This window comes from Vigna angularis, chromosome 4 (genome assembly GCF_016808095.1).
Source record: "Vigna angularis cultivar LongXiaoDou No.4 chromosome 4, ASM1680809v1, whole genome shotgun sequence".
NCBI classification, from domain to species: Eukaryota; Viridiplantae; Streptophyta; class Magnoliopsida; order Fabales; family Fabaceae; genus Vigna; species Vigna angularis.
Window position 1 is genome coordinate 41,896,670 of NC_068973.1, and position 11,892 is coordinate 41,908,561.

General features: G+C 35.3%; 1 protein-coding gene across 2 annotated transcripts; it reads left to right on the plus strand.

Annotated features, from left to right (window-relative positions):
• LOC108331688 (kinesin-like protein KIN-7D, mitochondrial) lies at positions 1-11,681 on the plus strand. Of its 2 annotated transcripts, XM_017566557.2 has the most exons (25): positions 1-694; positions 798-895; positions 1,058-1,147; positions 1,400-1,452; positions 2,798-2,863; positions 3,223-3,276; positions 3,492-3,551; positions 4,076-4,154; positions 4,287-4,354; positions 4,677-4,733; positions 4,834-4,938; positions 5,349-5,453; positions 5,666-5,773; positions 5,857-5,988; positions 6,104-6,286; positions 6,510-6,692; positions 8,043-8,183; positions 8,512-8,637; positions 8,743-8,793; positions 8,967-9,014; positions 9,213-9,359; positions 9,476-10,207; positions 10,853-10,982; positions 11,198-11,285; positions 11,379-11,681. In XM_017566557.2, the coding sequence occupies exons 1-24, from the start codon at positions 366-368 to the stop codon at positions 11,278-11,280; spliced, it is 3,228 nt and encodes a 1,075-aa protein (XP_017422046.1). In that variant the 5' UTR covers positions 1-365; the 3' UTR covers positions 11,281-11,285; positions 11,379-11,681. The 2 variants fall into 2 exon arrangements, with proteins under 2 accessions (XP_017422046.1, XP_052733081.1); XM_052877121.1 differs by lacking the exon at positions 1-694 and having other exon boundaries at positions 846-895; positions 1,400-1,432.
• Positions 11,682-11,892: the final 211 nt, after the last annotated feature.

Sequence of the window (11,892 nt, forward strand, 5' to 3'; positions counted from 1 at the left end):
ATTAAAAAAGGAAATTAAATTTGAACTGTGGCGATGAGCATCTTCTCCGTTTTCTCTGCTCCCATTCATCTTCGCTCACGGCTAGAGCTACTTCCTCTGTACTAAACAAGACGAAACAATCTGTGTCTCCGTGCGCGTGCGTGCGTGCTTGCGTGTTTTCCTCTCTTTGTCTCGTACAATAATATCCTAAATCATCTAAAGGAAGCAACGGAGAAAAGAAAATGAAAAGCCAGGAGAACCAAATTTTGATCCCTTTTCTTTGCATATCCATGTGACACTTCTGACACATTCTCTTCCCCTCGCTCCTTCTCCCTCGCTGCGTCATTGATTTCTACTGTGTCACCAGCTCGGTGAGACTGAACTCAATGGCTTCTTCCTCACGCGGAAGGAGTAGCTCGCCGTTTTCTTACCGTAAACCTTCCACTCCTTATTCATCCACTTCTTCCTCTTCTTCCTTCACCAACGGAAGGTTAATGCCGCGCTCCGGCTCTTCCTCTACGTCGTCGTTTTTCAATTCCGGCGGCCGATCCATGACTCCCAGTCGTGGTCGCAGCGAGTCAACGTACAACGGCTCTCGAGGTTATGCCGGCCGTTCTCCGGTGGCGTTCGGGGAGGAGGACCTAATTGCGGAGCCGGTGGATTCGTCAAAGTCCGGCGATAGCATTTCGGTCACGATTCGGTTTAGGCCGTTGAGGTAATGCTTAGATCTGAGGTTGTGCTTTCAGATCCATTCGCTGCGCGATTGAATCGTTCGGTTTTTCCGTTTGTGTTATCTGAGATTGAATTTTCCGTTGCAGTGAAAGGGAGTATCAGAGAGGGGACGAGATCGCGTGGTATGCGGATGGCGAGAAGATTGTCAGAAACGAGTATAATCCAGCTACTGCCTATGCATTTGGTATTGCTTAGTTATTGTCTTCCTCGTGTGGTGTTGTGGTTATTCGTGTTGATTGATTTTTTATCAGTCAGTGAGGCTTCTACTGGAAAATTGACTTTGATTTTGATGCCAGAGGAGAAATTGTGGATGCTAAATTTAGAACTCTGTTTTAATTTGTGGCAGATAGAGTTTTTGGACCACATACCAATTCTGATGAAGTGTACGAAGTAGCGGCAAAACCTGTAGTGAAGGCTGCCATGGAAGGCGTGAACGGTATGGAGTGTTAATTTTGGATTCGATATAAAATGATATTGTGATGCGAGCAGAGTCTAATTTTGGTATTATCAAGTTATTTTAATGGATTGAGGAAAACTGTTATTGTTGTATACTGGTTTAGTGTCTACTTGAATGACTAGGTGGAACCGGTTAATTGTATTCTGGTATAGTGTTAAATTTGGAAGTCGTCTTCTTTGTTGTTCATTAATTGGTTGCTTGAAGATGATTTTTTTCTTCTGCATATTGCAGGAACTGTGTTTGCCTATGGAGTCACAAGTAGTGGTAAGACACATACTATGCATGTAAGTGTCATTTTTTAAATTACTGATTTGGTTTTCCTTTTTGTTTTCATTTTACGCTTTTTTTTTTTCTGCAAATCCATGTTGCGTGTCGTGCATATTTTACAGATTTTCTTTTTCTTAGAGTTGGTTATCGTCAGCCGAGGTCCGTGTTAACAAGTTAGTGATGCTGTATTGGTTCATATATTTGAACACCGTAGCACATATGGCATATGATATGTAGTATGTGTAAACATTCACGTCGTATACTTTTTCTTCTTGTGAAAAATATAATGTAATATTATTCCTGCTGTTCTTAGACATTACGGTGGTTAAGGATTGTTGAGAAGTGCCGTACTGCTTGTTTCAATTCTTGAAGTGTGGCTTATATATCTAACTTCACTTAACGCCATTTGGTTTTGAGATGATATCTAAAATGTGTAATTTCTAGGAAGATTATTTTCTGGGTTGTGTTTAAAGGGGTTTTGATCCACTTATGGTTGACTTAGTTTTCTGGACAGGATAAACAGTTAACTAGTATTTTGTATAGCAGAATTTGGTAAACTACCAATGAGCACTTGTATGACTGATGTAGGACTATCAATTACACATGGAACAACTTTTAGGGTTAGGATCATTTTCGGTGGATATTGGAAAATTTTATATTGGCTGTGCTGACAATGCATACAAGAAATTATGATTCAGTTCAAGTTAAAAAGGTATGTGTGCGCACACACATATCAAGATTACTTTACAAGAACTAAGCTACATATAGGAGTTTTGTAGTCTAGTGTGCTTTAGTTATGAAAACCACATACATTATTGCAGTCGTTGGAGCTTTTTATTTCCATCCAGTAAATGTAGTTTTTATTGCATATTCTTGCTACCCATTAAACATAGCCTTACGTTCCGACCAGTCACTCCCACTGGTTGAATTATATAAGTACGACATTATCAAGTGATCTGGTCTCTGAAAGTCTGTAACCATGATCTGATCTACTACGTATTTTATGCAAAAGTAACAATAAGAAATATTCTTGGGTGACTGATACTGCTCCTTATATGCATTTTATATCGGGCATATAAAAGATGGTAACATATTTTGCTCACTTATTGTAAGTTGCAGCCATTTGTATAATGATCCTATTAGCATGTCCACTGTAGAAGTTTTAAATTTGGTTGTAGCTTGCTTTGGCTTGCCAATGCTTGATTAACTTGTACCACATTTGACGTTGTCATGTTTCTTGCTTCATTTTCAAAGTACTTAATGCCTTTGAAATGCATTTTGTAATTTATTCTTTTCTGTATAGACATGATCTCTCCAGTCATGTCTCTAAGCTCTGATTTTGTTTCCAATAACAATGTGCAGGGAGACCAAAATTCACCTGGTATTATACCCCTGGCTATAAAGGATGTTTTCAGTATGATCCAAGATGTAAGATTATTTTCCTAGCTCAGCAGTTGTTGGTTATTTAAATCACATATTAAGCATCATGCCATCGTTGTTCATTATAGTTTATGTTTTGAAATCATATGTGGCAGCTGTATCGTTTATTGTTAGTGTCTGTATGTATCCTGTGTCAGTCTCTTGCTTTGTTCTCTACATAATCAACCAGGTGCTCCTTGTAGTTACTTTCAAAGGATTACCTGCAAAGCTATTTGAGCTCTCCGTTCTGATTCATAATAGTTAATAGTTGCTATTTCAACTTGACTTGAATTGATTACCAAAGTATTCCATCTTAATTTTATTTTACTCCATCTTGCTTGGAGTGCCTAACTGTATTTTTACTGCAGACCCCAGGAAGAGAATTCTTACTCCGAGTGTCATATCTAGAAATATACAACGAGGTAAATGACAAAACAACCTTTGTTCCATCATTTTTGTGCTGAACTGAACATACTTTAGCCATTGTACAGTTACGCTTTTTGTCTTGCCTTAAATTTTCCATCCTGCCTCTGTCATTACGTGTCATTGATTGTCACCTTGTTGCTTGTTATATTGTTTGAGTTAATGTTTGGTATAATGAAAATATTTTGGTTATTTTCTTTTTTTTTGGTATCAGGTGATAAATGATTTACTTGATCCAACTGGCCAAAATTTACGAGTTAGAGAAGACGCACAGGTTTCTTGTCTCACTATTTCTTCTCAATTGAATTCTGTTTAGAGTACTTTATCTACTATTTTTATTCTATCTGTAAATGACAGATCTCTCAATCTGTTTTTATTTGGCTTTTTATACATCAATGCTGATATTTCTAGTCATCTTGGAATGAAGTGCATGTATTGTGTATGAACTTTTAATCTGAGAGTAAAACTACTTTGGTGCTGTTGTTGATACTAAATTGGTTCCCTGGTAGTTTCTGATATTTGAGTATTATTATTTTTTCTACTTTTTTTTTGCTACACTTACAATGTAATTTTGACCATGTTCATGTAAGAATATTTATGTTTTTGTTTTTTTTAGCATATTAAAAGATTAACTTCTAAGTTGGAATCATGTGTTGTACTTTCCATTGAAGAAATAAAATGACAGCATTTGTAATTCAAGGAAAATTTAGGAGTTAAATTTGAACTTGATACGGTTTTTTTTCGTTTTCTAGTCTAATTGGAACGTACTTTATTTATTATTGTGATTTTGTTTTCCAGGGAACTTACGTGGAGGGTATAAAGGAAGAAGTTGTTCTATCTCCAGGACACGCACTTTCCTTTATTGCTGCCGGAGAAGGTAATTATCTTATGAATGATAGTGGCACGATTCTGCCCATTCGTTTTCAAAATTGTATGTCATATATTATCAGAATCTTGACTAATGGTTGGTTGAGAAACATTTCTTAACAATTTTTTTTTAACACGGCAGAGCACCGTCATGTTGGATCAAACAATTTTAATCTCTTTAGCAGCCGGAGTCACACAATATTTACACTGGTAAGCATGCTTGATATGGTATTTGCTGTAATTGTGTAAAAAATACCTGATTCAGGCCTGAGGCTTTGTAGTTTCAAAAAGGCCAAATGTATATGCTTGTGCGGATTGCTGTACTTTTCTGTATACTTCTTAAAAGCTGATTAACGATTGCTGTAAATATGTTTAGTGATTAAATAGGTAATGTATTTTTTGGCTTTCTGTCTGTCATGGACCTCTTTAGGACTTCTTTTTTACTATTATTATTTTTGTTGTTGTTATTATTATTTTTTAAAGAAACAATCGAACTCTATTCTTATTGTTTTGTTTTCCAATACATTTGCAGATGATAGAGAGCAGTGCCCATGGTGATGATTATGATGGAGTCATCTTCTCTCAGCTAGTACGTAAAACTTATTTGTGGCTTCCCAAAATATTTCACTGTTTATACTACTGATCGGACATTTCTTTCCGACTTCTTTTTTGCTTGTTTTCTTCTTCAGAACTTGATTGATTTGGCTGGATCGGAGAGCTCAAAAACTGAAACAACTGGATTAAGAAGAAAGGAAGGATCTTACATCAACAAAAGTCTTCTGACCCTCGGAACTGTAGGTGTTACAAAATTTGGTTGTCAATGTAGTAGTTAGTTATGCATTATTTTTGTACTTCTTTCAGACCACTGTTTATAATATCGATGTTTTTACAAGGAAGCTGTGAGAATTTGTTTGTACGTGAGCTGACTTGCAATATCTTTGTTAAAAGATACGCTTATGACTGGTTGAAATGAATTCTTTTTTGAAAAATTTTATTGGGTAATGAAGCAGCTAGAAATTATTTTATTACCGCTATCTAATTCTGTTATATGTTGATAAAAAACAAGTATCTATTAGGCCGTGCCAAGGCTTCACTTTTTGTTTTAGCGGGAATAGGTGAAATCTTATATATATTTTTTGTATTGTTTTTGGGAGTGGGTGGGGGGTCTTGAGTTCTGTCTTGATTTTGTGATTTCATTGTGAAGGTTATCGGAAAATTGAGCGAGGGGAAGGCATCTCATGTTCCTTATCGAGATTCAAAGCTGACCCGCCTCTTGCAATCATCTCTTAGTGGACATGGGCATGTTTCAGTGAGTTTTGGGTTCTACAGCATTTTCAATTATTATATGCTTTAAATATATTTTTCTGTCTCTTTTATTCTATAGAGTTATTATTGTATTTAAATGTGGTTTTTTAGTAAGGTATGGGTATTCTGGTTCCTTTCTTGCATTTTGTCCCTGCACCGTTAGATTGTCTGTGTTTAGGCACCGCATTAAAATTTCTTGTAACGTGAAAATTTCAGCTTATATGCACAGTAACTCCAGCGTCCAGCAATATGGAGGAAACTCATAATACCTTGAAGTTTGCCAGCAGGGCAAAACGAGTAGAAATATATGCTTCCCGTAATAAGGTTGGCTCAAGTTTGTGATATCTATCGAATTGCATGCCTATAAGCATGAAAGTTTGCTTATTCATTGTGGAATTCTTTAACAGATTATTGATGAGAAATCTCTAATTAAGAAGTACCAGAGAGAAATTTCTGTCCTGAAACTAGAACTTGATCAACTAAAGAAAGGGATGCTAGTTGGTGTCAATCATGAGGAAATTTTGACCTTAAAGCAAAAGGTTTTTAGCTATCCTGATATTCATTTCTACTGTTAGTTGTTACTTTTTACACACGCTATCTATGATTTGTAACAATCTTATCTTTTCTAATTGTTCTGTTCTGTTATATGCGTAGTTGGAGGAAGGTCAAGTGAAAATGCAATCAAGATTGGAAGAAGAGGAGGAAGCCAAAGCTGCTCTTATGAGTAGGATCCAGAGGCTAACCAAACTCATTCTGGTTTCGTCAAAGAATGCAATTCCTGGATATCTAACTGATGTTTCCAACCATCAACGAAGTCATTCTGTAGGCGAGGATGATGTGAGCATCCTTCAGTTAATTACAGCAATTTTTTTTTTTTTAATATCGTTTTCAATTTTCATTTCCAGTGTTTGTTTCTTGTCACTAATTTAGTAACCCATTTCTTGTTGGACATGCACAGGGGCTTTCATGTAAACCATTCCTGAATGCCCTTATGTTCAAAATAGACTTTCATTATGGACCAAGTGGCAAAGACGTTAGAACGTGTTTTTTTTTTTTTCAGAAACTGGATGCCTTGCCTGATGGTGTGTTGATTGAAAATGAGAGTCAGAAAGATACTTCTGCGGTGTCATCTGATCATAAAAGATCTTCTAGTAGATGGAATGAAGAGTTCTCCCCAGCTAGCAGTACTATAACTGAATCAACACATGCTGGTGAATTGATCAGTAGAACAAAATTGACAATGGTAAACTCAATTTCTCTGTAACAATGTGTTTTTTTTTTTTTTTTATCACACCTCAATTCATGCTTTAAAATAAGTTTCTCAGATAGATAGATGATGCGGCATTAAGATGAAACCAGTAACTTACAAAAAGTATATATCTAGGCCAAGTTGTTTGTTTTTTTTTTGTTCTCCTTTTTTTTCCGATGTCAATGCCCTGGGTGATTGAGACGTGTACAAGCTAGAGCATCCTTGGGAGGACATTTATCTAACTGGGACTGCAATCACATATTTCAATTTAGCCAAACCGTGGTGCAAAATACATTCGCCAATAGAGTTACTTAAGATGAATTGAACATTGGCATTGCCTAGAGAGTGTTATATTTCATTTTGGTTCCTTAATGATGGAACTTAATAAAGAGTATGGAAGGATGATCTTTCACAGAAGTGGCATTTGCTTACAATACATTAAATCTAATTGGCAATGGAAGTGAATAAACTGGTTTAACATTCTTTTAAGCTCACAACCAATGTAATGAATCTTATTTTTGCTTTATTACATATGAAAATATTTGTGTTAAAGATTTGAGTCATAAATTCAAGAACATAGAAATAAACGAATAACATGAAAATAAAGGTGCCAAAAATTGAAGTAAGTTAAAAGATAAAAGATGGAGCAAGATAAGAAGTGAAGAACTGACCACTTGAGTTTGACTTAAGATTAGTGAGAGGAGGAATCACCACTTGAATTTCAAAGTAAGCTTAACTCATTCATACAAAATTGGTGTGTATGGTGAAGATTTCCCCGACTTATATATTGAAAGTAGTCTTATTTTTAATTGATGTGAGATTTTAAACACACATCCCTCATGCACACTAAGGTATGGACATTTTGTACGTGGGGTTGGATACTTATGGGTTGTCCAAAATGTGTCCCAACAACAAATGATTGGATATGCTCAACAAACCTTATTACAACAAATTTTGATATCATATTAAGAAGTTTTAAGGTGAGGATTGTCCCATTTATATATTATAAATTGGTCTTATATAGTCTATAATGGATTTCTTTTAACATTCTTGCTTTTCGGTGCTATTTTGGAATTCTAAAATACGATGTAAAATTTCATCTCTAGTTCTATCACTAATATGAATTTTCCTCTCTAATTCTAGAACAAATTTTTCAAAATTAAAAATTAATAATTTGGGCCAATGATCTCTATATAGCTTTATCCTTGATTGAATATCTTCAATTGGGTTCCAAGGTCCTAAACTTCTTTTACCCTTTTCTTTCTTATTTATGCACTCATCATTTAAGTAGTTTGTTGCTGTATGCTTTAAAATTGTGACTCGGGGCTGCTAGTTGAAATGTAGGGTGGGATGACAGCGTCAGATCAGAAGGATCTTCTTGTTGAACAAGTCAAAATGCTAGCTGGAGATGTTGCTTTAAGTACTAGCACTCTGAAGCGGTTGATGGAGCAATCTGTAAATGACCCTGAAGGCTCCAAAATTCAGGTATTTTGCTTTGTTTTTAGACAATGTCGCATTGAAATGTGTTGGTAGAAACACTAGGAAATTAATAATCAGTAACTTTGTCTCTAATATTTTTTATTCGACAATAATGATGTCTCCAAACACGTTCTAACAATGTCAATCAAGTTTGTTTGATGCATTTACTGATGCCAAACAACACTCTGGTATTGTTTTGATTCCCCTCACATTTTCCGCCATCCTTAGTACTTGACATGCCATTTTTAAGCAATTGATAACATTATAACAAAAGTTACAGTCTTCATTCCTAACTGAAATGCTTGTGTTCTTTAAAATGCTGTCTCAATTACAGATTGAGAACTTGGAACGTGAGATCCAAGAAAAAAGGAAGCAAATGAAGGTGTTAGAGCAAAGATTAATTGAAATTGAGACCGAAGATTCTCCAGTGTCTAATTCATCACTAGTTGAAATGCAGCAGGTTAGAGATATTGGTATTGAAATTCAACAAATATAGATTTGAAGCTTATGTAAATCCTTTGACAAAGGTCATATATGCTTTTTCTTCATGGTTTTGTTGTTACAGACAGTGACAAGGTTAATGACTCAATGTAATGAAAAGGCCTTTGAGTTGGAGGTGAGTAGTATCTTAGCTTTGTTTGGGTGTTATTGAGCTGTTATTTTGTTTCCAAAATTGTGCCCCCCCTCCCTCGAGTATTTAGCATTTGCATTATACGATTTAGCATAGTCCGTGATCAACAATGGCTACTCTTTCAAATAAATTAATTTGTGTTTTTAAAATATCTGTAGCTAAAATCTGCAGACAACCGTGTCCTTCAGGAGCAGCTAAACGATAAGGTACTTGCTTTTATTTGTCTGACTTTTTTCTTACTTTTTGGCCTTTTTTTCCACTTTTGAGGTAAGCAAGTCTACTTGGATCGTTATGCCAACCATTCTTTTTGTTTTCCCCATCTGAAATTAAGGAAGATGTAACTTCATCAAAATACAAGTTTCTGTGCTGGTAGTCTCCCTCATCAATTTTTCTTTTATTAACAGTGTTCTGAAAACCGAGAGTTGCAAGAAAAGGTGAAGCAGCTAGAGCAGCAACTTGCAACAGCTACTAGTGGTACACTGTTAACGTCTTCTGAACAGTGTTCATCAGGAGAACACGCTGATGAGTTGAAAAAGAAAATACAATCCCAGGTAGCTTTTCTTTTGTAGTAGTATAGTTGAATATTTTTGTTGGTTTTTCCTTTTATATAATTTTGTATTCCCATCTCATCCTGTACTAAATGGCCATTTCTCTTCCCTATTTTCAGGAAATTGAAAATGAAAAGCTAAAACTAGAGCAAGTTCACTTGTCAGAAGAGAATAGTGGGTTGCGTGTTCAGAATCAGAAACTCTCTGAAGAAGCTTCTTATGCCAAAGAACTGGCCTCTGCTGCTGCTGTGGAACTGAAAAATCTGGCTGGGGAAGTGACAAAACTTTCATTGCAGAATGCAAAGTTGGAAAAAGAATTGATGGCTACGCGAGATCTGGTCAACTCCCGTGGTGCTCTTGTGCAAACAGTTAACGGTATTAACCGCAAGTTCGGTGATGCAAGATCTGGAAGGAAGGGGAGGATTTCTAGCCGTGCTAATGAAATTTCAGGAGCTGTTGTGGATGATTTTGAGTCATGGAATCTTGATGCTGATGATTTGAAGATGGAACTACAGGCTAGGAAACAAAGAGAGGCAGCTCTGGAGGCTGCATTAGCCGAGAAGGAATTTGTGGAGGAACAGTGCAGGAAAAAAGCTGAAGAGGCCAAGAAAAGAGAAGAGGCCTTGGAGAATGATCTAGCAAATATGTGGATCCTTGTTGCCAAGTTGAAAAAAGAAGGGGATGCTGTTCCAGAATCGAACATGGATAAAAAAAATGATGGTGCACAACCCTTAAATGGTACAAAAATTAATGACATTGAAAGTAATATAGCTCCCAAGGAGCAGCTCTTTGATGCACCAAAACTAGATGATGAAATTCCCAAAGAAGAGCCTTTGGTTGTTCGGCTCAAGGTAACCCTATTAGGGAATTATTTATATTTTTCTTCGTCTTAGAAAATTTTGAATTGATTTTCCGTTAGTTTTTATATTATTGGGTTTAGGTCGGGAATAATGAAAATAAAGAATAAAGGCCGTGAATAATGGATATTAAATCAATTTGATTTGATTTTGATTAAAAAGATACAGACCCAATATTTTTATTTATCTATTTATAGTTTATTAATTTAAATTTCAACATTATTTTTGCAAACTGAACTTGTGGTAAATTGCAAACGAAATTTCTCTGTATTTAAATTGCGATCTGCAATGAACGACTTCCAATAATTTATTTTAGTTCTTAATAATCCATGTTAATAATAGATTTTGACTTGTTGAATAGATTTTACTAAAATTCTTGATTGAGAAATTATTCAAATATGTTCTCTATTAGCTTTTGCACTTTTAAATTATCTATGACTTCTAATCATAACTTGTTTGTTCTCTTTTATTTTGGTAATGCATGACTAAAAGAAAACTAATTATAATCCATGTTAATTTTATTCTTCGTGCACGTTGACATCATTTGAAAGATTTTCACTTTCCAAAATTTGTTATGCAACTCATTTCTGAGACTTTGATGTGTTATGTTAATAATGTTGGTACAATTTATGATTTCAGGCGCGCATGCAAGAAATGAAGGAAAAAGAGCTCAAGTACCTTGGGAATGGCGACGCCAATTCCCATGTTTGTAAAGTATGTTTTGAATCTCCAACTGCAGCAATTCTGCTTCCATGCCGACATTTTTGTTGTAAGTCTTTTCCTATCTTGCCTGAATCTATTAGTCTAAATTTTGTTGGTGATTTTCCTGTGTTTACAATTTTGTCAGAATACTTATAGCCTCTCGTTTGTTGTAAGTCTTTTCGTATCTTGCCTGAATCTATTAGTCTAAATTTTGTTGGTGATTTTCCTTTGTGTTTACAATTTTTTGTCAGAATACTTATAGCCTCTCGTTTGATCTTGCAGTGTGTAAATCTTGTTCACTTGCTTGTTCTGAGTGTCCAATATGCCGCAGAAATATTACAGATAGGATTTTTGCTTTTACATAACAGAGGTCCTTCCATTATCTTTTACAATATTATTGTGAACTCCATCAAAATGAGTAAAATATTAACTATTCCCATTTTCGGTTTTCTAATCTTTGCAGGTATCCCATTGAGTTAATATACGCCATGCTATAATGGGTGTAATTCTTTTATTAGTTTGCTTGTACGTAAAGCCGTTCAAAAGGTATATCAAAATTTTCTTTCTTTTATACTACCCCATGGGAACTGTATAATAGGGAGACAAAGGGGAGTGGAGAAAGAATGTAAAAAGCAAAGAGGTGTAAACAGCACTGCTGAAGTACGTATGCACTATACGTATGTTTTATAAATCCAGCAGATTTTTGTTGCCCATCCTGTGTTAGTCCTTTACTGAGTGTAAGTGCAATGAGTTTTTTTTTTGGTTATGTGGATGCACTTAAATCGTTGTTTGATACCCATTATCTATCAGTACGATACCCATATTTAATGGGATCCCATTACAAGTCTTCGAACATAGGATGCATTGCTAGACTTTAACCGGAATCTTCGCCAGTCTCTTTTCGAAAAAACTTCTCTATAAATATTTGAGAGTATAAAAATTAATTTGCATTGGATTATAGATAAGAATTTAATATA